Source organism: Sebastes fasciatus, chromosome 24, assembly GCF_043250625.1.
Source record: "Sebastes fasciatus isolate fSebFas1 chromosome 24, fSebFas1.pri, whole genome shotgun sequence".
In the NCBI taxonomy this organism is placed as follows: domain Eukaryota; kingdom Metazoa; phylum Chordata; class Actinopteri; order Perciformes; family Sebastidae; genus Sebastes; species Sebastes fasciatus.
The window spans coordinates 17,262,297-17,288,466 of record NC_133818.1 but is presented as its reverse complement, the minus strand read 5'-3'; the positions used below and the strand labels follow the sequence as shown (position 1 = coordinate 17,288,466).

The window sequence follows — 26,170 nt, the reverse complement described above, 5'->3', positions numbered from 1 at the left end:
CCTTTTTGCATATTTGCCTCCCCAAATGAAATATAGAGCATGCACACACACACATCCCCCCGCCACACGGAGCCTCTCAAAGCCAAGCCTCCAGTCTTACCTCTTGCAGAGAAGCTTTAGCCCACTGTGCTGTCGTGCCTCTGCAGTGCCACCGGCTGTGTGTCTTCAGCCCTGCCGGCTCAGATGAAGCGTTATCCTCAGTGTGAACGTCCGCTCGGCTCTCCTTCCCTGACGGTTTTCTCTCGTCCGCCGCGTCCTCAGCTGGCCTCTCGTACAAATCCAGGTGGTGTGGTGAGGTGGGAGAGAAGAAGAGGAGCGTGTCCTGACTCCTGACAGACTGAGGGAGCTGCTGTGTGTGTGTGTGTGTGTGTGTGTGTGTGTGGCTGGGGAACTGTGAATGTGTGTGTGTGAGAAAGAGGGGAGAGAGACACGACCTGCCATGCAGATATCAGCCCTGTTGCAGTTAAATTTAAACCACCCTCTCCTCTGACACCTTGAGCCACGGCTGCCCTCCTTCTCCAGCACACACACAAACACACACTCTCGGACGCAAGCACACACAGAGCTGTGACGGTACCATATGGCCCCTGACAGAAGACTGAGCCCTGGGGAGTCTGTGACTGTGCCCAAGCAGAGAAGGAGCCTGGGGGGTGTGGTGGGGTGGGGGCGATATTTAGACAGGAATTTAGATATTTTATCAGTTGTTGGTGGGAAAATGAGAAAAAAAAGGCACCAAAACTGCAACGTCATGCATTCCTTTTACCATGCACTGTTTGGATCAAATATGCCGTGTCACATATTATATATTATAACCAAAAAACCAGACCATTCTCATTCCCACGGCGTCAAATACTGAGGCTTTTGGTGCCTTCAAAAGGGGTTTTTACGAGATGAGTCCATATGAACGCCCCCGCCTCTTGTGGTATTCATAACCTCGTAAATGGAAAGTTTCTGAAAGCTCTGTGTTTGTTGATGTTGTCAGAAATATCGGCGCCCATGGAAGTTCATTTTTCGGTGCATAATAAGTTAATATATTGCAATTTTAGTCGTATATTGTTTTCCTTTGTAATTTTATAATAAGTCTGAAGAAAATATTCCCAACGGCCTCATCTTTCTCCTCTGTCATTATGCCTTTGCAATTCCTGCATTATGTTACCCGCTTGCTAAATTGTTAGCCTCTGTGGCTTCTACCTGATTGGACAAACGTTTTCCCATGTGGCAAAGAGTATCAATACACGTTCATCAAACGTTCTCCCAGCTTTCAAACCAGAACCAACATGGCAGCACGTTTTGAAACGTTCTCGTAAACTTTTTTACGCCATGCAGTAGCTAATTCCTGTCTTTATTTTGGATCGACAAAGGTTGCGCCGCCGTACGTCACACGTCTGATTTGCATAAAGCAGCCTAGACCTCAACTTTATGCAAATGAGCAGAAGGCCAACGTGTCGCCCCGTCTCTCGAATCGCGCCGCCTCGCTACCGGAATGCATTTCACGGCTGCTCACAAAGAATGGGAGGCGTGGAAAGGACGGAGGCTGTGGACATGTTCTATTACTGGATTTAACATTATAGATATGACCACTGACTATTTGTGTAACAATTTAGCCACGGACTGACGGTACACGGTACAGCCATATACTTGTCTTGTTTCACCTTGGAGTGGGGTGGGGTTGCACCAAAATACGTACCCGCTATTTCCATCGCCGACCGCTGCACCGGTTTAAAAAACTGGGTTACTTTGTGATGCAGTCAGAGGGTCACAGACTGATGAGTCACAGGCAGCGTCTTCCTCTCAGCAGACGTCAGAGCAATAATAGAATTATGGGCATTGTCCAGCTTTAGAAGGCCCGCAGAGCTTAAATAAACTGCTTATCAATGATTTAGTTTTCTATTCAAGGTCTGCTTTTTTTTATTGGACAAGGAAAAAATATCAGACCAAGGTAACCAAATAAGGACTGACCTGTGGATACGTGTGAATGTGTGTCTCTTTATGTGTGGGTGTGCGTGACCTGAATTGCGTCAGGACTCCGAGTGGAGAGTCCTCCAGCTGTCAGTGGTTCCTCTCGTTGACACGCTGCCGTAAATCTCTCGGTCAACTCTCTTTTCTTTCACCTTTATTTACCCAGGTGTGTGTGTGTGTGTGTGTCTGTGTGTGGCATGGAAGTCAATTTTGAGTGCTTTGCAATTATTCTTTGACACGCTAAAAATTCCCCTGCATTTTGACGCATTGAATTGGTGAGAGTTGTTGGAGAAAGGAAAGCACTCAAAGAGGTTCAGTTTGCCGTCATATGTGACGAAGAAAAGCATCAAATCGTCTCGTTTAAGAAGCAAACGGGTGGGATTTTTGCTTAGAAAATGACATGAATTATTATTTGATTATGAAATTTCAATTAATCAGCTAATTGTTGTGGCTTTATCAGTTTGTGATCAAACACGTAGCCCATTTCTCTACAACAGTTAAGGCTTGCAGACTAAATGTGCAGCGAGTACAGTAGAGTACAGGAAGTGCTTCAGAGCTAGTTGAGTAGAGGAGAGGGGAAATGATTCAGTGAAGTGAGATACTTCCTTAAAAAACATTAGGTTTTTCAGCCTACAGTGGTATATGGGAAGTGACTCAGCTGTTCTGACTGCCGCTTTATGAAATGGGGCACACACCCACGCAAAAAACACATTGGATACGATTGCAATCCTTGAAATTAAAGCCTATAAAGAAAATGTAGCAGCAATAAATGGTGGAAAGCTCTGCAGCGATATATATAAAATTGCTGCGTATGTGTGTGAAACTGTACACTAGGTAGATGCCACACCTCTGTGCCAAGAGTGTGCAGGCTTTTATTCTGACACCTTCACTCCTGGCACTCAGTGGCACATAGTTGTCAATCCTTGTTATACTGTAGTGATTATAGCCTGTACTGCTCCTGCTGTATGTCTTTTACAGCAGCCAGTACGCCCTGCACGGTACGATGTAAAGTTCATTCTGGATTTGAACGATTTTGCATTTTCCCACAGTATTAAGAGGAGATTCACACAGTATTTTCACACTGAGACAAAAACAGAACACGTGTTCTCTAAACCCTGAATAACAAGGATTTGGTGTTACTGATGACATTGTGCATTGAACTTAACCACTGTATATAGACTCTATATATGTAGTGGATGTAATCACCGTGACATCACTCATTGGTTTGTGGGCTGCCATTTTGAAGCCTTGAGTTCAGCATTTTGGGCGTTGCCAACTTGGTTCTTGGCTGTCGCCGTCTTGGTTTTTGGCTAACGCCATCTTAGTTTTTGGTCATCGCCATCTTGGTTTTTGGCCGTCGCCATCTTGGTTTTTGGTTGTCGCTATCTTGGTTTATGGTTGTCGCCATCTTGGTTTTTTGGTTGTCGCCATCTTGGTATTTGGTCATCGCCATCTTGGTTTTTGGGTGTCACCATCTTGGTTATTGGCCGTTGCCAAATTAGTTTTTGGCCATCGCGATCTTGGGTTTTGGCCGTCACCATCTTGGTATTTGGCCGTCGCCAAATTTGTTTTTGGGCGTCGCCATCTTGGTTTTGGTCGTCGCCATCTTGGTTTTTGGCCATCACCATCTTGGTATTTGGCTGTTGCCATCTTGGTTTTTGGGCGCCACCATCTTGGTATTTGGCTGTTGCCATCTTGGTTTTTGGGTGTCACCATCTTGGTTATTGGTTGTCCTCGTCTTGGTTTTTGGCCGTCGCCATCTTGTTTTTTTGGGTGTCGCCATCTTGGTTTTGGTCGTCGCCATCTTGGTTTTTGGCTGTTGCCATCTTGGTTTTTGGCTGTTGCCATCTTGGTTTTCGGCATCACCATCTTGTTTTTTGGGCATCGCCATCTTGGTTTTTGGCTGTCGCTATCTTGGTTTTTTGGTCGTCATCATATTCATTTTTGGCTGTTGCCATCTTTGTTTTTGGTTGTCGTCATCCTGGTTATTTGCAAGCAGAAGTGACACAAGAGGGTGGAGCTAAGTACAACCGAATGCTGAAGACATTTTTAGGCGATAAAAATGTTAAAATGAACTTTCATGAACTGAAAACTCACTGTGAAAGGGTTAAAGTTCGAAGACGAAAACACATCTGTCAAGCTTTTTAAAAGCTATGTGAAGTAATGTAAGTATGTATGTCATGAAACTACATGCATGTGGGTTGAAATTTCATATCTAATGTAAGAAAATATACAAGTAAAAGCACATAAACAAACCTGAGACACTCAGATACTTTATATGTAGGATAATCCGTGTGGGAACATTTGTTTGGGAGAAGAGAAACTGAATATTTAACACACATTATTGTCCAGACATTTCCCATGCAGGCTGGTCTGAGGCATGCAGTAACTGTACACTGGTCACTAATCACAAACATCACAAAATTAACCTCACTGACAGCTCTGAGAGCAGCACGACAGAAAGTGCAGGCCCAGAAGTTTCCAGCTAGCCGTCTCTCATCACTCGCACATGGTTGTGGGTGGGTGTGTGTTTATGAGTTGGAAAATGTGCTTGTGCACATGTGTGAGTATCTTGTTACTTTACTGTCATTCTATTCATTCACTACCATATTCAGTCATGTAGTTTGTTTACTTTGAGGGGTTTGGAGGCGTTATGTTGTCTGGCCGTCCGTCTGTAACGTTCTTGTGAAAGTGATATCTCTGGAACGCCTGGAGGGAATTTCTTCAAATTTGGCACGGACATCCACTTGGGCCCAAGGATGAACTTATTGGATGTTGGTGGTCAAAGGTCACTGTGGACTCACATCTGTCCCATTCTTGTAAACGGGATATCTCAGGAACACCTGGAGGGAATTTCTTCAACTGCAACTTGACTGGTTGGCGGAGGCATACAACCACGAGGCGGTAATTCCAGTTTTATTTTCTAAAAATTGGAAATTGATCATAAGATGAGAGACAAGCGGCAAAAAATATGCACAAATAACCAACCCGATATCACAGGAAGGCGTATAAATAGCACAACATTACAAGGACAGTCATGAGGACGCATTTTTAGGCTTTTCGCGTGTACACCACGCAACAAAACTATGGTAACATCCGCAGTTAGGTTCAAGCAACAAAACCGCTTTAGTTAGGTTTAGGAAAAACATCATGATTGGGCTTAAGTAAGTATGGAAACTAAGTAAAATGTGTACGGAAACGACTTAACATAAGTGCGGAAAATATGTCACGAACGTCACTAAAAAACACGTCACTCTCCTGGTTGGAAGTCCTGTGTTTGTTGGACCCATCCTCCATGTAATTTTTACGCCACTTTTTGTGTATCATTTGTAAACCAAGCAACAAAACTACGGTAACATCCACAGTTAAGATTTGGCAACAAAATCACTTAGGTTCATTAAAAAACACGTGACAAACGTCACTAACGAAAACACAGGTCTCCTGGTTGAAAGTCGTGTGTTTTTTGAAGCCATCCAGTAGGCATTGGGGGAAAAAATCGCATAGCATAGTATTACGATATTTTGCGGGGCAATGTTTTATTGATACACGGACGTCAAGTGGTGACGTTGGCGGCCACTATACTGTCTTTCAGAGGTTGTAGCGGGTTCAAAGCTAGAGTGAAGATACTGGTATCAAACTAGAAAACATAAGAAATCGATTGGTACCATCATGTACTTGAAGGCTAAATAACGCTCAACATTTACGCTAAACTTTGACGAGGAAAATCTGACGCCTTTACTCATGCCTTTTTGTGCGACCGGGCTGAAATAACACAAATAATTCAAAGTTAGAAAGTACATTACCCCGGACCAATATATGATCTATGAATTTAGTAAAAAAAAAAGTTGTGCATTTGTTCAAAAATGGATCCAGAGAGGAATAATATAGTTTAGATTTAAAGTTCATTCTTGACGTTGGAAACGATTGGTCCGATCGGCAGTTGTTCTGGAGCTTTTGATCATCTCGCATACGATTCCTCAGCAGATACAAGACAACCAGGCAACTCAAACTGCCGAGGAAGATTGAGTGATACAACTGAGCTACGGAATGGACCCTGTGGTGCAGTTTTGTCATTGTTGTGTCTCTGTAATTTCCCTCTGTTTCCTATTTTTGATGCGGAAAATCATGTGCTGACATTTTTACTGTGCAAGCATAATATAGTTTTATACAGTTTTATGTTCGTCTGCTTCTCCTCGCAATTCATCAACCTCTAGAAGAACTTGGCTTTTTATGTCTGTTTTGACGATATGGACTTTATTTTCATCCTTTCTATTGTCTTCTTCTCCCACATCTCCCGAGTTTCTTAATGCCTCATAAATTGTCTCCAGATTTTGTGGTCCGGTTGTGTTAGTTAACTGTGAAAAACAGTTTGCTAGTTTGTAAAAAGTAAATTGCAAAGAAGTACACAAACTTGCGGCCAATTTTCTTCTTCTTTTCTTTTTTTGTTTTAAATTTCTCCTAAACTGTCCCCCAAAATTGGTTTGCGAATGAATCAGAAATGAGAAATGATGCTGTGCTGTTGCAGAATCATACTTCATCATCATTTCTATCACACAGTAGGAGTTTTGAACGTCAGCGATTTACATCATTATCTAAACTAGTCAAATTATTTTACCAATGTACCCAATACAGTTGGGAACCAGTGCTCTAAACACATATGCCAATGATTAGTATTTGATGTTACTCAATCTGTGCTTTACAGGCCTAAATCTTGCATTAAAAACTCAAAAAAAAAGCTTATGTAATCTGGTTCTGTGCATCAAATCATTAACATTATTATAAAGATAATGATTTTCACATGCAACACAATTTGTTCCTTTAATAAACTAAAACATGTTCTAATAAACTCTCCGTACTGAACTGCAGTAAATTACATCATTTCTTTCTCACAGTAATGGCACTAAACCCATTTTCCATTAGTCTCCCAGGAAGTCAGGACACCTGTCTCTGTCCACTCCTCATCCTCAGCCACCAGGGTGCTGTTTTATCAGTCCCTTTACGACCTGTCTGCTCCGCCTGTTCAATACACTACATGTCTGAGCAGCTGTAAATGGCCTTTTTGGGACACTTCTCTCAGCACCGGAGAGCTTTTACAGGACACAATAGCCATTGTGGATTTGTTATATGCTGCTGCTAGGCTTCCAGAATGGTGGTCTTAATGATGTCTGAGAGGATTTTAATGTCAATGGAAGTGTGTTTGTACATGTGTCTGTACTGTGAAAGTGTTTTGGGGTCGTTTGGGTTATTTTTATTTGCAAAGCATGGGAAATAATGTCCAACACGGCAAGGAAAAAGCCCCATTGTCCTTTTATTTAAGTACCTGAGCGATGCGTGTTAGCGAGTTACCTCTCAAGCTCTTTATTCTCGCACGGCACATTATCAGTATCCAATGAAATGTGGCAGATTTACCACCCAAAATTCTTGGTAATTTTTTAAGCAATGGGTCCTCCATTTCTGACATGACGGGCTTCCCGTACCTAGTTACGGTTGCTAAGCCAGGATTGGACAATAGCTGCGCATCTTTGGGTTTAAGGGTTATGGAGGACAGAACCTGCCAAAATAAAAAATAAATCAATAAATTAATAAATATGTCATAAATGTAGCAAAACTTATATCAAAAATAAATGTAGCCATTAAATTGTTGATAAAATGTGACATAAATTGATATTCATGTTTTAATTTGCTTCTTTATTTATTTATTTATCGCTGTATTAATTATTTTATTTGTTTACTCTTCTGTTTAATTTTCCTTTTTATTTATTATTTGTTATTATTTATTTAAATGTATTTATTTATTTTTGCATTTATTTATTTATTTAGTTAAGCATTTATTTTACATGTATTGTTTTTTATTAATGTTTTATGTATCTTTAAATGTATGTATGATTTATTTATGTATGCATTTATGCATTTATTTGTGTTCATTTTTTTATTTATTTATTTATTTTTGGATGTATTTATTTATTTAGTTATGCATTTATTTTGCATGTATTATTTTATATTTATCTTTAAATGTATGTATGTTTTATGTATTTATTTATTCATACATTTATTTATGTTAATTAAAAAAACAAATTTAATTCATTTATTTAGTTATATAGTTATGCATTTATTTTTTATGTATTTATTTTGTATTAATGTTTATTTATTTTATATTTATCTTTCAATGTATATATTTTTGTTATGCATTTATTTATTTGTTTATTTATTTCTGCACAATTTTCCCTTTGTATTTCACCCCTTATATATTTCCCCAAACTTCTTTCTTTCTGTATTCTTTTCTTTATACATTTCTTTTTACATTTCTTTATGCATTTCTGCCTCATTATGCAAATGAGGGTGCATAATGTGTGTCATGGGGTCAGAGTCATACAAAATGAGTCAAAGACACTACATGTAAATAAGGTAAAAAAACAACAACAACTAGTATATATCACCATGAAACGTCCCCAGTTGATCACTTACATTAAGACAATTATCTTTTGTATTACAAGTTTTCTGAAATATTCTGTTTGAATATGCAAATGAGGCATTATCTATAATGCTAACTTTTGGTGAATTTAGGAGAAATCTAGACGCACACAGACAAAGTAGTAAATTAATGTGTATTTCAGATGTTTTCTTTGCACTAGCCTGAAAGAAGACATGTTATGGAGGCAAAACAGCCCAAAATCTCAAAATTGAGCGTTCTAATTAACCTCAAAAATACACATTTTACTTTATTATTTTAGTTTCCAGTGACAGCAAAGTCACAGTGGACCACCCGCTGAACATTTACATGGTAGGAAGAGACACTTACACCAGAGAGGAATTGTCGGTATGAAGAAGATGAGAAAAGTCATTTTGAATTTGATTTTTATTGAGGAATGATTTGTTGGCTGCAACGTAAAACCATGCAAATGTTTTCCACTTGGTCGATGCCAAGTCACAAAGTTAATCTCACACACACACACACACTGTCCGACCTCTTCCTCCTTCCTCTCTCCCTCGGCATTATGGGAGTTTAAAAGCAGAGGTATTTACGACTCAGCGCTCTCCTCTAGAGTTCCTGGAGCTCCACAAACATGTGGGACTGGCAGTGTGACACCACCAGCGCGGTTTAAAGATAGACAGGGTTTTGGTTGGCTATCCATCCATCTGTCTGTCTGCACACCTGCCTGTCTATCTGTCTGTCTGTCTGCTTGTCTTGTGCAGCTAAAGCAGGACTGGAGAGAGAGCTGGGACTGTGAAACTTACTCAGCATGACTTTAGGAAAGAAAATCAAACACACAAGAGCTTCTTATCTAGAATTCTACGTTGATTACACAACTTTTTCCACGAATTTAGCTCTTAATTAAGTGTGTCCGTGTTAATGTCATTCCTTCTGCAGAGGTGGAGGAAGCATTTGGAGTTAAATATGAGAAAATACTTGATTACAAGTCAAAGTCCTGAATGTACTTTACTGTATTTTATTGTTGTAGCTGTTTGAGGCATAGCTAATTTAAATTAATGTAAAAATCTGTTGGGTAGTTTAAGCCGTAAAATAGTTTTTAAAATGTTAATACTTTATGAGAGATCATGTTTTTTTTTATGTAAAATCTAAATTTGCAGACTAGCTTTAACTGTCATATCTGTCAAATAATGGTACAGTATAATTAAAGTATAATATTTGCCTCTAAAATGCAGTAAAAGTATGAAATTACACAAAATGGTCGTACTGTTAAGTACAAGTACCTCAAAATTGTACTTAAGTACAGTACAGTAAGTGTACTTTGTTACTTTCCACCACTGTCCTCATGTATTTCATTATATTGTTAATTCAAAGATACTGTAATCAAATCAGAGTTCATTTCTGCTAGTTGCAGTCTAGAAGTAGTAATATATTATGTAAAAAATGCAAGTATTTAAAGTATATTTGATTCATGGATAGGTTAATTATAAATAATATATCATTACCACATTTTATTTTCTATAATTGTTAATTTCTTGTTATTTTATTTTTCTGGTTTCAATATTCTTTTTTAAACCCAAAAAAGAAATGTTGATGCACATTGGAATTGAATTCTAAAAATGTTTTGCTAATAGAAAAAAATGCAATATTTTAATAATTTTACTGCCATTTTTTGGCCTCATATAAAGTGAGCCATGTGTTATATCTCAAGTTAAAACTTTCAACAACGTGTCACTGCCAAAAGAAAAAGAAATCTGTCGCCATCTAGTGGTCAAAATGAGCAATCAGCCACACAGGTGGAAACAATGATGCAGTGATTGTTAAAAGCACAGCACCTCCACCTGTTCAGACAAAAGGGAGAGTGGAGGAGAGAAACAGCAGGAGTCTGCAGAGTTCCATTGAGAAGCAGCTTGTTTCTTTTTCATTTGTTTTTTGAAGTGAACCTCGAACATGTCGGACAGATTTTTAGAAATCCTGAGAGATAGCCGTCTGTCAATGAATTACATCCCATCAGGTCGACAGCTCCCAAGAACTCCTCCGTTGATGAGCGTAAAGAAAGAATTAGATTTTTGTAATGACGATTCCAATGTGGATTGTGAGGAACCAGAGCAGAATATGGAGGTATGTGTGCATTATTTCACTGCCCTTCTTTATCGAACTAAATCTTACTGGCATGATATGTAATCTAATCTGTTCTCCTGTTACTCATCAACAGGCAGATAGTAGAGATCAAGGTGACAATAATCCAAACACGACGTTTGATTTCAACACAATCAGGACAAAAAAAGGTATGATCCATACTTGCGTGATTGTGTGCTACTTTCTTGCTATTCACCTTTAAAAACAAGCAGTCTTGGAAACATTTACATCTCAAGTGTTGAAATAATGTTTGATTTTTCAGAGCCTGATGAGCCTAACTCCATGCTGAAAGGGATGAAGGGCTATCAGCTGACACCAACTGACTTGGAGTTTATTGAAAAGATGAAAGCAGAGAAACATATTAAAAGACTGCAGGTAATTTTCTCGCTCGCTGCTGCTGCTTCATTACAATCATGTTCTCCAGTTTGATTACAATCATATAGTTTTTATGGCGGCGTACTGATGCAATGGGATGTTTTGACTGTCCTCAGGGAGATCTGGAGGAGGTGCAGAGGTTGTTAAAGAGTGAAATGATGCCCTTAGAGCTGGCGTGTGCTTCCTGGGAGAAAACGCAGGCTAAACTCGAAAACGTGAGTTTCTTTAAATTACAAGATCTTAAACAATAATGAAAACCTTTTTGCCAAAATGTCAACATTTCAGTAATGTAAATTTGGCAAAGACTTAACTCAAGGTTCACAAAGGTTTTCATCCAACAGCAACCACTTGATCCCGCATCTGCCCCTTTTTTAACATCACTGTAACTTTCTCTGAACGTTCTGAGTGTCAGGTACAAGTATTTTTCTGGCATTTATATGTTGCCCCTAAAATGACATTATTTTCCCAAAAAATGTCTTCCCCTTTAAGGTCAACGTTTGCATAAATGTGAAGATGATGAATCCTTAGTCTGAAATGTGAGAAATGTGCAGGTTCCTTGCACTTGAAATGTGGTTTCACTTATTCTGATAAAGCTGTTGTTTATTTTCTGTCAGCTCCCGTCCTGTGAAGACCTCACCGAGTGGGTAAAGGTGGTCCTCGAAATGACGTCACCGTCAACAGAGTTAACCGGCCTAGACGCCGAGTCTCTCCTGGCCCTGGTGACGGAAGAAAACATCCAAAGAGCCACGGAGGAGAAGAGGTTCAAGCTTGCTCGGATGAAGTCCATGGAGGCAAACAAGTAAAGATTTTTTCCTGGGTTAAATTTTTCCATCTGTGTAGCTCAAGAATGCTAAGAAAAAAAAACTATATATATATATATATATATAATTAAAGCTGCGAGCAGCGATGAACGGGCCCTTGCACCTTCCCGCGCGTCGGGGGCACTGGCGAGACCCCGACTGACGCGGCCATGCACGATGAAACTGGGACTCTGATGAGTGCAATGACGCCTGCCACAAGCTTCTACGAGTTATGAAAGGGGGCGGGGCTAACGTATTGGGGCGGGGCCATAAGTCAATATGGACATGTACATGTCATCAGGGCTGGACCCTTATCATGCCTGAGAAATTTGGGGCAGATTGGATTATGTACAGTTGAGTTACAACAACTTCCTGTTTCCTGGCGAATGGCTCAAAATGGCCGCCATGCCACGGTCAGGTCGTTCAGTGAAAACTCACCATTTGAATAACTTTTCATCCTCAAGGTCTTAAGATGGTCCTGACCAAATTTCAAGTCGATCTGATTAAATCTGTAGGGGGAGCTTGTTAAAGTACACGGGCCTATAAAACGCTAAAAATGGGCAAAAATCGCATATTAAATTGAAAATGGCTGACTTCCTGTTGAGTTTTGGGCATACCTCCCAGAGGCTTTTTTGTGCATCTCCACATGTTACAGCTGTCTGCCAAATTTCTTACATGTATGTGAAAGCGGAGCGAGGATCTCAATATTTCCAATTTTCTATGGGGCGCTAGCGAGCCATTTAGCAACAGCCAAGCCTGAGACCCTTAAAATATACAATTCTTCACCACATCTGATAAGTGTGCCAAGTTTAACAACTAATTGAGCATGTTAAGGTCGTCAAAAAGGCGATTCATTTGGAAGAAAAAGAAGAAACACTACAGTTTCAATAGGGCCTTCACTGGCCCGACATTGTCCGTGCTCGGGCCCTAAATATTTGTGAAATACTAACTTGGATTCCTTAAAAACACAGGAGGGAGAAAGAGGCTAAAGAGAGAGGGCAGCTGGAAAAACGAATTGCCGGTGAACAGGTAAGAGACGCTCCAACTTGAATAAATATTTTTTTTATTGTTGAAGTGATTTTTGACTATTTGTTTTCTGCTTTCAGCTGAAGATACACGGATTAATGAGCCAGTTATCAGACCTGAAATCTGAAGTAGCACAACAACAGGTGAGAATCTGATTTGTCATAAACATACATTTTTGGTGTTTGGCTGTAAAAAAAAAAACATGTTGTATCCAGTGACTGAATGCTTGTAAGGATTTACTGTACTGGTTTCACAGGAAACCTATAAAGCTCTTGAAATGCAGATCAGCACCCAAGAAGCACCAGAAATCCCAGCTGAAGAAGTAGATACCTCGGAGGAACTACAAGCTGCTAAAACGCAAGCGAAAGGTCGAGGAAAGGGAAGAACTAAGGCTGTTAAATCCACTCTGAAGACGAAACAGAAATCTGGAGCTGCAGTAGAAAAGCCGATGAAGTCAGTCAAAGAAGCCAGAGGGCCACAGAAGAAAGTCGAGGAGCAAGAGTCAAATTCCCAGGAGTCTGTGCAAGCTGTGAGAGGGAGAAGAAAGCCTCCTGGACCCGCACAGCCCGAAAATCAAAGTCACGTGAAAGCTGGGAAAGCTCTGTCCACGTCACAGCAGGCGGCTCCCTCGCAGGGGAAAAGGGGAGCTGCTACAACTGCAGGTGATGCTGGAGAGGAGGCACAAAGCACCGTCCTGAGGAGATCCAAGAGGATCGCCAGCAGGAGATGAATGCTGAAGATTCACTGATGCTTAACTCCAACAATGGGATTTTTATTTCGGTTTATCTTTTTTAAGTGTATGTTTTGTATAATGTTTAAAAATTTACATCAGCTGTTTTATTCTTAATATGAAAATAAATGTAACTTTTATAAGACTGGGTTCACATACATAAATTATTAGGCCTGTCAATTGGTTAAAATATTTAATCACACATTTTTTTTATCTGTTCAAAATGAACCTTAAAGGGAGATTTGTCAAGTATTTAATACTCTTATCAACACGGGAGTGGACAAATATGCTGCTTTATACAAATGTACAGTATGTATATACTTATACGATTTGACTGTTATCAGCTCATTAAATGTGTGTTGTCAGTCGTTATAAGCCTCATAGATGTGGGTCAGTAGGGGCCTGCTACACCTACTACGTTGTAAAAGCGAAACTTTCTAACTCGTAAAACTGAATGAAATGTTATGTTTTGTACACAAGCAAAACAGCTTTTGTAGTTTTAGGTAACAAAACCACATGGTTAAGTTTTTGGGAAAAACATTAAAATATTTAATCACGATTAATTGCAAATTCATCACACATGTTCAAAATGTACCTTAAAGGGAGATTTGTCAAGTATTCAATACTCTTATCAACATGGGAGTGGACAAATATGCTGCTTAATGTAAATGTATGTATATATTTATTATTGTAAATCAATTAACACAAAACAATGACAGATATTGTCCAGAAACCCTCACAGGTACTGCATTTAGCATAAAACAATATGCTCCAATCATAACATGTCAAACTGCAGCCCAACAGGCAACAACAGCTGTCAGTGTGTCAGTGTGCTGACTTGACTATGACTTGTCCCAAACTGCATTTGATTATCATAAAGTGGGCATGTCTGTAAAGGGGAGACTCGTGGGTACCCATAGAACCCATTTACATTCACTGATCTGGAGGTCAGAGGTCAAGGGACTCCTTTGAAGATGGACATGACAGTTTTTTAAGTTTGTAGCGTTATTTAACCATTAAAAAAGTGATTTCAATAGAATGTTTAATTTGTGATTTAATAGGAATTCAATTCCTTCATGCTGTTTTTATGATTTGACCCCTGGAGCACATATCACAAATGGCCTGCAGACATTTTTATTTTTTATTATTTCCTGTTGCAGTGTATGTGAATGACATCAGCTGACAGGAAGTAAACATGGACTCCAAGCCGTTGCTATAGTAACGCAATTCCATTGGAATGTAGTAAAACGGAGCGTTTCAGACAGAGGGTAAATACAGGCATATTCAAGCAGACAGCTAGAGGAAAAATAAAGTTTTTTGTAAACATGTTCTAGTAGAACCCAAAATACAAGCATGAACCTGAAAATGAGCACGATATGGGACCTTTAAAGATGAATTCACAAAGAGCAAGCTTGTCCTTTTCGAGTTTTATTGCAATAGATAAGTTTCACATTTGCAATGCAGATCTACCAACTGGCTGGCGAGAGGGATACTGAATGAATGTTCAGATAAAGATACTTCCACCCTTGGCAGGTGCCTTAAACACACCGTGTTTAGTTTGTAGACTTATAACCTCATGTCTAGAGCGTCTCTTTCTGCCTGTCTGTTGGGAATAATAACTGATGACTAAACTCTGAAGGGGAACCCTGAGGCTGAGTTCCATAGGAGGCAGAAAGAGATAAGCTTTGGGGGAAAAAAATAAAAGTCATAACTTGACATGACTCCACTTCACTGCAGTTACATTTTGAACATGTAACACAAGAGTGGGTTGCTTGATTTCAGGGTCTTTGATTCATGTTTTTTTTTGCATTTACGCATTTATTCCCCCATTGATTAGATAGATAGATGGATAGTAACTTTATTGATCCTGAGGGAAATTCAAGTTTCCAGCATCACAGTTCCATAGTGCAAAACATGTTAGTAAAAAGGCAGTAAAAAAGTTAGTAGTGCAAAGTACAAAAAAATATACAAGTCATCAACGATGACCTTGACTGTTCCTGATTTTGAATGATTCATAGCACATTGCTCTGTTATATTGACACTGCATTTATCCTCTCCTTTTTTGTTTTTAGCTCAGTATGTCTTGATAACCTGCATGTGGTGAATCACCACCAGAAAATACTCCACAATGGCCGTCCATATGCCAGGTCTGATGATGATGGTCATCTTCTACCTGCTTGTTTTGGGAATCGGCATCTGGGCGTCTTTATGGCAGTGGGAGTCTTCACAATGACGGGTGAGTTTTGGTCAAACAGATGTATAATGGAACATTTAAACATTTTCAATATTCATTACATTATTAATAGTAATTATTAACCCTCTGAGACCCACAATAGACCCATTTTTGTCTTTTTTAGGGGGATACAGGGGGTCTTTAGGGGGAGATAGCAGGTCAACAGTAGATGTCACATAGAAGTGGTGTACATGATCTGAAAGCTGGAGATTAATTTCATTGGATGGCAAGCACTTCTGTTGTGTAAACTGCTCAGAAACCCCCTTATTGTCAATCTACATAGGGATTGTATGCCCTAGGTCTCTAGTTTGATCCATCCTCTGTATGCCCTAGGTCTCTAGTTTGATCCATCCATCCTCTGAATGCTCTAGGTCTCCAGTTTGATCCATCCATCCTCTGAATGCTCTAGGTCTCTAGTTTGATCCATCCATCCTCTGAATGCTCTAGGTCTCTAGTTTGATCCATCCATCCTCTGTATGCCCTAGGTCTCTAGTTTGATCCATCCATCCTCTGAACGCTCTAGGTCTCTAGTTTGATCCATCCATCCTCTGAATGCTCTAGGTCTCTAGTTTGATCCATCCATCCTCTGTATGCCCTAGGTCTCTAGTTTGATCCATCCATCCTCTGAATGCTCTAGGTCTCTAGTTTGATCCATCCATCCTCTGAATGCTCTAGGTCTCTAGTTTGATCCATCCATCCTCTGAATGCTCTAGGTCTGTAGTTTGATCCATCCATCCTCTGAATGCTCTAGGTCTCTAGTTTGATCCATCCATCCTCTGAATGCTCTAGGTCTCTAGTTTGATCCATCCATCCTCTGAATGCTCTAGGTCTCTAGTCTGATCCATCCATCCTCTGAATGCTCTAGGTCTCTAGTCTGATCCATCCATCCTCTGAATGCTCTAGGTCTCTAGTTTGTGGTCGTAAAGTTTTGTGAGGCTGTGATTATCCTAGAGGTCACCACAGGTCATTTTATACAGTGAGGTCAAATTTCAAAAAATGGTCTCACTACATTGAAATGTCTCCTATGGGGGACTAACATCATCACACATGAATACAGTTGGACTTCAAGAGTCTCAGCTTTACAGTGATACCCAATTTATGTAATTCACTGAACACAAGGTGAAATCCCAGGGAGCAGCACCACCAGCAGATGGTGCCAGAGAGGGTGACGCTGAAAAGGCTGGTGCTCAAAATGAAAATGAACAAATGCTCGATACAGGTTGCTAATTATATTGACTTTACGTCTTATTTTCTTTTTGTAACGTTGTTGTTGGTGCCAATGGTGTTCCTGGGTTTCTATGGTTACACACAAATTAAAACCACATTTAATTAGATAGCATTGATATGACTGTATGTGAATGACAAAGTGTGGAATGTGAAAAGAGGTTTTATGTATTTTAAGCTCATGACAACACAATTGTAAACACCATTTCTGACAACAAACACTTTACAACTCTGAGCTTTCAGAAACGTTCCACTTCTCGTCAATACCACAGAGTTCATATGGACTGTTCTCGTGAACACGGTAAACACGACAACATTTGAATGCACCAAGACCCGTGTGCCAGCCTCTTTCAATAGGCCTGGAGTTGGTAACGTTACATTGGCTGTTTGTGGCGAATGAACAAACGACACAGCGGCCAAATCCACCTGAATGATGCGAGTTATTGTGAGAATGAACATGGCGTTTTATATCTCTTTTGATCAAGTTTTCCTGCTGTTGATATCAGAGGTATATCAGTGCCACCTGTGGATGATGGAAGTCTTCAGGTATTTAGGTTAATACTAACTATAAATATAACTATAAATTCTATAAAAGTGTATTATGATTTTTACTGTTGCATATTAAGACTTTTATTTGTCACATGTGTGGCATCAATGGAAGACATCTGGAGGAAGAAGAGGAAGCGTATACAGACCAACTGAAGGACCATCTTCTCTTCACTGAAGCTCTGAGGTAGGATATGTTTTCTCTCAGTATTACCAGCTGCTGTGTTTCATGTTGATGGAACTGAGTTAACTTTAAAGGGTCAGATCATCACAAAATCTCTTTGGCAGACCTCCATTCAGTGCTTGAAGTGGAGAAAAATAAGAGTCAGTACTCCCCTTATTCACATGTTACTGTGTGTAAGCTGCAATCTCTTTTGACTTATTCCTATCTATGTATTATTTCTTGAAGCATGTTGTACTGTTTCAGTCATCATCAGCTGGGATTTTATTGCTATAATATAGCCCAAGTATTGTATAGCCCAAGTATTCTTGGGCTATACATCTCCAGTAATATTCCAAATGGAACATTATAGGGTTAAGGTGGTGTGTTTGTATATAGTGTTCATACTGAAAGTGCTTTCCTGTGTTATTTGTAGCATCACTCTATAATATATTATAGGATGCCTATGCACCTTATTCCTAGTCCCCAGTATGCCTTGCGTGAATTATGGGCGCATCTTCCGGCGTGTCGTGTCACTGAGCCGGAACCGTTGGTCACAAGAACAATCCCTTTTTGTTTTGGGTGCATGTTCAACATGTTGTTGAAGCCACAAATTTAGCTTTGTCTGGTTGTTGGTATGGGGATGACCATCATATACTTCTATCATAATATTCTAAACCCTTCTAAATCCCACTTTCACTATTTATTTTAATTAATTAATTAATTAGTTAATGTTTATTTCTGATTAATGACTAGAACAACTTGACACACAGTGCTGAGCTGCATCTCAAATTAATCTTCAGATTCTCAGCTTTCAGATGATGTACACCACTTCTATGTGACATCTACTGTTGACCTGCTGTCTCCCCTTAAAGACCCCCTGTACCCCCCTAAAGAAGACTAAAACTGGTCTATTGTGGGTCTCAGAGGATTAATTCAGTCTATTCAAGCCATGAGAGATTCTTATGAACACATCATGTTAAATGGCTGTGAACACACACACAGGCCTGTCCAAACCACCCCCTCCACCCTCTCCCTACGCACTTCCACTCCGTTTACGTGTTCGCGTGGAGGGTCCGCCATATTAAAGGCCATTCCAAACCAATCACTGGGAAGTGGAAGTGGGTTATAAAACCCTCCAACAGCGTGTGCGACTACAAGTACAAACATTTACTTGTAAACTGCTCAAAGTGATAAACATTTAATTTATTCTACTTTATTGTCATATAGACGTCAACAACATAAAGTAAGTCGATTTTATTTAGGATCAAATATACCCGTGTCCAGTCTAGAAAAACTGTAGACATGTGTATATATATATATATATATATACACACACAACATATATTTACAATTTTTTAACCCTATCAGTAGCTATAGCCCCATAATTTATTATATCTTCAACTGTGCAATACTGACTTAACAGTGCAATAATTTAATGCAATAATTCAGTTGTGCAATAATCTCACTGGCCTTAACACTGCATTTATTTATACAGAACATTTAAACTAATATTCTTATTTTACACTATTCTTGCATTTTTATAAATGCATGCATTTATATTATTTGCACTGTTATATATATTTCTTATTTATATTTTCTTATGATTTCTCTATTTTTATATATACTGGAAAAACAAAGTTCGGAAACTTGTGTTTGGTGGATTATTTCTCTGTTGTTACAATGCTAATTGGCATTGTATTTACATCGTTGGAAAGCCTGTTTATTTACCTTCGCAATGATGTCCAACTTGTAAGGATCATGCATTTGTGGGATGAGCAGCACAGCTGATTATGTGGGTAGCGCCCAAGAAAAATTTGCCAAAATGCTCTGCCAATGGTAAACAGTGTATTCTCATAAGGCTACCAGGAAGCCTGCAATGACTGCCCTTCACCGTCAGGCCCGTTAGCGCTGGTGTCGACAACACAGACAATGGAACCTGAACATGTGGGGGAATGTCATGTTCAGTGATGAGTCCAGGTTCTGTCTGCTAAAGTTGAATGGCAGGGTCAAAGTATGGAGACGACGTGGAGAACGTTGGTGGTCAAGAACAAACCTCCCTGGGCAGTAGTGATGTTAAAGTTATCTGCTCATATAAGAAGAGGCAGTAATGTAAATTTGGACCACTTCTCTTTTTAGAATATTTGAATTACATTCATGCCTTCATTTGATAGTTGACAGTAGAAAGTGACAGAAAACAGAATGACATAAATGTAAACCATCTGGATTAGAGCCAGAGACACCACTGTTACATACTGTGTGTCTTAGACTGCTGGTCTACCACACTATTTAGACCACTTCTAACCTCAGTTCAAACCTAACTAACTCAAGCTAAGCTGCCCAAAGTGACCGTGAGACTGTTAAAGCTGCAGTAGGCAGTATATTTTTGGCATCATTGTGCAAAACTCCCATAATAACCTTTCAGCATATTGTAATTCAAGTGTTCTGAGAGATAACTAGACTTCTGCTCCTCCTCATGGCTCTGTTTTCAGGCTTTAGAAAATCTAGCCCGTGACGGGAGACTTTGACCAATCACAGGTCATTTCAGGGAGAGGGTGTTCCCTGTGATCCGGTCATGTGACCGGAACTTGGCGTTCCTTCACCAGATTTCACAATGGCGGCGGCGTCATAAACGTTCTCATTTTACAGCTAAACCGTGCACTACAAGATGATTCTGAAAACATCTGAGGAGAGAAATAGACATTAACGTAACAGAATATTGATTCATATTTGATCAGAGCTGCCTAGTTTGACCATTTGGTCGGAGTTCGCGAGTGATTGACAGCCTCAGATCAGTTGTTACTGCTTGTTTTCCTCCGGTGAGTGAAATCTTGCAGATGCCGTTAGGAACACCAGAGGACACAGAGCAACATGATTTTTTTCAAGTTACCTGTTTCATGTACTACTGTCACGATATAGAGACTGTTTTATAAAAATAACTATTTTTGAATCATATTTGCTCCAATCTGGCCTACTGATGCTTTAAGGACAGGAGGCGGGACCCCTCTGGAGGACGGCCACGGAGGCGGGAACCCAACAACAACAACAACAGCTGTCAGTGTGTTAGTGTGCTGACTTGACTATGACTTGCCCCAAACTGTCACTGATTATCATAAAGTGGGCATGTCTGTAAAGGGGAGACTCGTGGGTACCCATTGAACCCATTTACATTCTCTGTGACCATCTGAGCTTTGAGACAGTGTCGGCCAATCAACAAAGCCTTTTAGTTATAAAGACATGTCTTCACAGGAAGAGGAAGAGGAGTGATGTCTCTGTGGAGGAGCAGCTGTCCTGCTGTGCTTTGTGTCAGGACGTCCTGAAGGATCCAGTCTCTACTAGATGTGGACACTGGTTCTGCAGACAGTGCATCACCTCATACTGGGACCAGTCTGCTTCATCAGGAGACTCCTCCTGTCCCCAGTGTGGACAAAGATCCAGAACCAGAGCTGGACTGCAGCCAGCCGGTCAGACCAGCACTGTACAAAGTAAGACTCTACATCTGTCTGACGTCTCCATGTCTGAAAACACTACTTGTTCTTTTAATACATAAAAAGTCATAAAAGTCCCACCAGGTCCTAAGAGGACACTAGGGGACGCCCTGCTCCACTCAACTGGCCGTTCAAGCCATAGACATGTATACATACGCCAACGTTGACGTACGGTCCAGAGGTCAAAGCGGCGTCCATGTTTATATGTCTATGGGTGAATTGGTGACGTGGAATGCACCTGATTGGTTCCTGGTTTTCTGCTCACCGTTTCAAACAGGAAACAACATGGCGGCCTGCTCGTAAACTTTCTGTTATTCCGTCTAAACAATCCACCAAAATCTACTTCTGAAAACATTTGAAGTGAGATATTGGCGATGCCTCTGCTGAATTTCATGTCAGAACTAGATCTCCTATTTTGACAGCTTGACAGTTTAGTGAGCCGACGCGTCGCGCTGGACGGGCTCATGTGATTAAAGGACTGAGGAAACTCCGACACTCGGCCGGCCAATCGTGTAACTTCATCACTCATTCAGTGACAGACTTTTACGGTTGTAGGGCTGCTGGCCCTCTGCGGTCCAGCCTTGAAGACAGAGACAACAAGAGAGACAGCACGAGCGAGAGGACGATCAGTAGAAGAGAGACAGAGAGACGTAGCGTGACGGTGTAGTGAATGAGAGAAAGAAATGTTATTTTCTGATTGTTTCACGGCGTTAACGTTCTAAAGCAGAAATAAATAACCCTCAAATACTCAACATGATTTACTGTGGAGACGGACGCTTTTAGTTTCACTTTCCTCCTCTGCATTTCATTACATCCAACGTTCATCAGTAAATGTCTTCACAGTGAGATAAAACCTAATGTTTAGTTTTTTCCAGCGTGTTTTCTAGAGTAAACAGGCGAACAAGCAAACAGTACTTTGTGATGTATATGCTGAAGCAAGTCTGAACAGAATTGTTTTTAATGGTTTTATCACTGGCGTCCAAGCCTGTTTTATTTTGTTGTTCTCTTAAACTTGATACATTTTATTTTATTTTCTTGCATTATTGTTTAGAGCCAAGTGGACTCCACCACTCACTGACTGACTGTTCTTTGCCTTATTATAGTTTCTCACTTGATGTGTGCCTTTTTCTGGAAATCTCTTTTTTTTCACCCTAACCCTGTGACCTACTGCGTCCACCAACAGCCCTCGTCACATGTCATGTTGCTTTTTCTTACATCAGAGGACTAATTTGCTGAATCTTCACAGGTCTTTAGACCGTAGTGGAAACACAGACAACAGTGGACTGAAGGAACCTTTTAGTTCCTTAACCGTAGTAGGACTAAAAAGTCCCAGGAACTTTTGGTGGAAGCCCAGCTTTTGTTATTGGTGCTGTTGAATAAAAACATGTCCACACAACGAGATATGAAGATATTCTACATTATTTGATGAGTGGATGAGTTTTAAATATTACAGTGAGGAAGGAACAGCCACAGTGAGCTGTTTAGATGAAGAGCTGCAGACGAACAGCTGAGGCTCCGCCTCCTCTGCTGTCAATCAAACATGTACACCGACTGAGAGAAAAAGGAGCGTTTATGATGCTTCCATTAAAACTGGACTGTTTAACCTTTACTGCTTTTGTATTTACTTTATATTGATCACTTCAATATTGGCAATGAACATGATAAGCAGATTGTCACATTTTCTTTATTTTTTAACTTTTGTCCTTCTCTTTCAGCAGATAGAGGTCTGCAGGAGGTTGTAGATGAACATAAGATCAGTCTGAGGAGGAGATGTGAATGTGTGACTGAAGGAAGTGATGAAACAGGAAGTGGAACCCTCCTCAACAGGATCTACACTGAGCTCTACATCACAGAGGGACAGAGTGAAGAGGTGAGGCAGCTTGAGACAGCTTCCAAGAAGAACACCCTCCATGACGCTCCAATCAAGTGCCAGGACATCTTTAAAGCCTTACCTGACCAACAGGGACACATCAGAGTCGTTCTGACGAACGGCGTCGCTGGCGTTGGAAAAACCTTCTCAGTGCAGAAGTTCACTCTGGACTGGGCAGAGGGCTTGGAGAACCAAGATGTCAGTCTCGTGGTTCTGCTTTCGTTCAGGGAGCTGAACTTGATCAGAGATGAGCAGTACAGTCTTCTCATGCTGCTCCATGTTTTCCAGAAGGTCACAGCAGAGAAGCTCGCTGTCTGTAAAGTTCTGTTCATCTTTGACGGCCTGGATGAAAGCAGACTTTCACTGGATTTCAAGAACAAGAAGGTTGTGTCTGATGTCACCCAGAAGTCATCAGTCAACGTGCTGTTGACAAACCTCATCCAGGGGAATCTGCTTCCCTCAGCTCTCGTCTGGATAACTTCCCGACCTGCAGCGGCCAATCAGATCCCTCCTGCATGTGTTGACAGGGTAACAGAAGTACGAGGCTTCACTGACGCCCAGAAGGAGGAGTACTTCAGGAGGAGAGTCAGTGATGAAGAGCTGTCCAGCAGAATCATCTCACACATCAAGACATCCAGGAGCCTCCACATCATGTGTCTAATCCCAGTCTTCTGCTGGATCACTGCTACAGTTCTGGACCACATGTTGACTACAGACCAGAGAGGAGAGCTGCCCAAGACCCTGACTGACATGTACTCACACTTCCTGTTGGTTCAGACAAAGAGGAAGAAGCAGAAGTACGGTGAGGGACATGAGACGAGTCCGCAGGAGCTGTCGGAGGCTGACAGGGAAGTTCTTCTGAAGCTGGGGAGGCTGGCATTTGAACAGCTGAAGAAAGGAAACATCATGTTCTACCAAGAAGACCTGGAGCGGTGTGGTCTGGATGTCACAGAGGCCTCGGTGTACTCAGGAGTTTGTACAGAGATCTTCAAAAGAGAGTGTGTGATCTTCCAGAAAACAGTCTACTGCTTTGTTCACCTGAGCATTCAGGAGTTTCTGGCTGCAGTCTACATGTTCCACTGTTACACAGACAGCAACACAGAGGTACTGAAGGACTTCCTGGGAAAAAAATATGTTCATTCAACCCTGGATGACTTCCTGATGGGAGCCATGGAGAAATCCCTGAGGAGTAGAAATGGCCACCTGGACCTGTTTGTTCGCTTCCTTTATGGCCTCTCTCTGAAGTCCAACCAGAGACTCTTAGGAAGTCTGCTGGGTCAGACAGACAACAATCCAGAAATCATCCAGAGAGCCATCAACAACCTGAAGGAGAAGAAGACCAAAATCTCCCCTGACAGAAGCATCAATATCTTCTACTGTCTGACGGAGATGAACGATCACTCAGTACATCAGGAGATCCAAGAGTTCCTGAAGTCAGAGAACAGATCAGAGAAGAAACTCTCTGTGATCCATTGCTCAGCTCTGGCCTACATGCTGCAGATGTCAGAGGAGGTTCTGGATGAGTTGGACCTGAAGAAGTACAACACATAAGCAGAGGGACAACTGAGACTGATTCCAGCTGTGAGGAACTGCAGAAAAGCTGTGTAAGTCCAGATGTGATTAACTTTATAGATCAGTGTAGATTACTAGTTTAGTTCTTCAAATATACACACTATACTTATACTTAAAATATAATATTCTTATAAGTGTTCCACGTGTTTATTACATAAATATGTCAGTTGTATTTTGTCACAGATGTTCTTGAGCTGTTTCAAATGTTGAGTTCAAAATGTTTCAGTAGTTTGTGTTTCTAGCTGTCAAGTTAATGAACACTTATTCTATTTATTTATAATAATTTTTTCATTTTACAGTTTTTTCTTATTTATCTTTTTGGGTGATGGAGACGACATGTGAACCTGGTAAAACAAATGAAACTAGAATGGCACTCGGAGAGCGTAGACCTCCACCAAGGTGCCTGACTTTAAAAACAGATCACAGCTCCCAGCTGGCGGTACCGTGAGGTGGTCGGCTCATTATTAACACGGTGTGTTTCCATGTAACGTATCGGCGGATGCCTCTGTCATTCAGCAGTCTTGTTATGTCTGTATAACGTTACACTACGTTGTCTCTCATCCCGTCATCTAACGCTTTTTTCTTTCTCACCGCGGACGGCCAGCAGCTCCCACACACATCCACTCACGTATCTCTCTGCTCTCAGAAGGAGGCGGGGTCATGCGTCATCGACGTGTTATCAGTCACACTGTGCATGTGTTATACCCTGAGGTCTTAATGCTCAGGCTGATCACAATCCTTAAAAAAATCCTGAATCCGGATCGCCACCAAAATGTAATGTGTTGTGCCACACCCCACCCCTCCAGAAATGTCTTCAAATCCATCGCAAACTTTCGAAGTAATCCTGCTAACAGACAGACGGACAGACAGACAGACAGACAGACAGACAGACAGACCATCCAACGCCGGTGAAAACAAAACCTCGGAGGTAAAAATCAAAAGATCAGCTGTCTAGTGGAGCGCTTGGTCTAACCGGTGTAACGGCAGCAACAGAACGTTTGCTGATCCGGCGGGGAGTCGGGGCGGTCCTGGGATCAGAGTCCTGGTGTTGGGGTTTGCTTTCAATCGCACCACATTACACCTTACCTCGTGTGTTTTTGGCCTCATCTCTTTCGTTGGCTTCAAATCCAAACTGTTTCCATGTTGCTACAGTTTTAGTTTTCTTTGAGACCAGCTCTGCCATGTCTCGTCTCGTCACCCAAAAAACACATGAACTTCCTAGTAAACAAACCTCTTCTTGTTTATACACCAACATAATATCATAATATTACGTTAATCACGTTGTCATATTGCTTATTAGTAATGCAATGCAGGCTGGATTTAGCACTGTCGGTTCCGGCGGTTAGCATAAAATCAAACCGGTTTAAGCTCATAGACCGGAATCGACCCAACTCTAGCATTAGCCACCGTGAACTACTGGTCATACGAGACGAAGACTGTCGTTGTAAAACCCCTGAGTGTGTTGAATCGAGCAATGGTGCATTTTATTGCTCATGAATTCAAGTTGCGTTCCATCATCTTGTTTTGAAGTCTTTCCTTTTATTCTGTTACTCACAGAAGGAAACTCTGGTGTTTCTCTCTCTTGTTGCTGTAGAGAAGAGTAGTAACAGGAAATACA

General features: G+C 40.8%; 3 protein-coding genes and 1 pseudogene across 5 annotated transcripts in view; 2 read left to right on the top strand and 2 right to left on the bottom strand.

Moving 5' to 3' along the window:
* filip1l (filamin A interacting protein 1-like) overlaps positions 1-584 on the bottom strand; it is an 88,580-nt gene extending 87,996 nt beyond the window's left edge. Inside the window, exon 1 of the mRNA XM_074626630.1 lies at positions 101-584. The gene's annotated coding sequence lies outside the window, so the exon portion shown is untranslated. The remainder of the gene's footprint in view (positions 1-100) is intronic.
* Positions 1-26,170, bottom strand: part of gart (phosphoribosylglycinamide formyltransferase) — a 305,993-nt gene that overhangs the window by 218,746 nt on the left and 61,077 nt on the right. The window lies entirely within an intron of this gene.
* On the top strand, positions 10,207-13,604 carry LOC141763117 (uncharacterized). 3 transcript variants are annotated; one of them, XM_074627439.1, is made up of 8 exons: positions 10,208-10,510; positions 10,605-10,677; positions 10,791-10,903; positions 11,020-11,118; positions 11,518-11,702; positions 12,675-12,732; positions 12,810-12,872; positions 12,986-13,604. In XM_074627439.1, the coding sequence occupies exons 1-8, from the start codon at positions 10,340-10,342 to the stop codon at positions 13,457-13,459; spliced, it is 1,236 nt and encodes a 411-aa protein (XP_074483540.1). In that variant the 5' UTR covers positions 10,208-10,339; the 3' UTR covers positions 13,460-13,604. The 3 variants fall into 3 exon arrangements, with proteins under 3 accessions (XP_074483542.1, XP_074483540.1, XP_074483539.1); XM_074627438.1 differs by having other exon boundaries at positions 10,210-10,514; positions 10,609-10,677; XM_074627441.1 differs by lacking the exon at positions 11,020-11,118 and having other exon boundaries at positions 10,207-10,514; positions 10,609-10,677.
* The window catches only part of LOC141762580 (NLR family CARD domain-containing protein 3-like), a 44,920-nt pseudogene continuing 36,307 nt past the window's right edge, over positions 17,558-26,170 (top strand).

Excerpts from the sequence above, each read along its gene's own strand:
- LOC141763117 (XM_074627439.1), top strand. The coding sequence starts at position 10,340 with ATGTCGGACAGATTTTTAGAAATCCTGAGAGATAGCCGTCTGTCAATG. Across the intron at positions 10,511-10,604 it reads AACCAGAGCAGAATATGGAG|GCAGATAGTAGAGATCAAGG; the intron begins GTATGTGTGCAT and ends ACTCATCAACAG. Across the intron at positions 11,703-12,674 it reads AAGTCCATGGAGGCAAACAA|GAGGGAGAAAGAGGCTAAAG; the intron begins GTAAAGATTTTT and ends TTAAAAACACAG.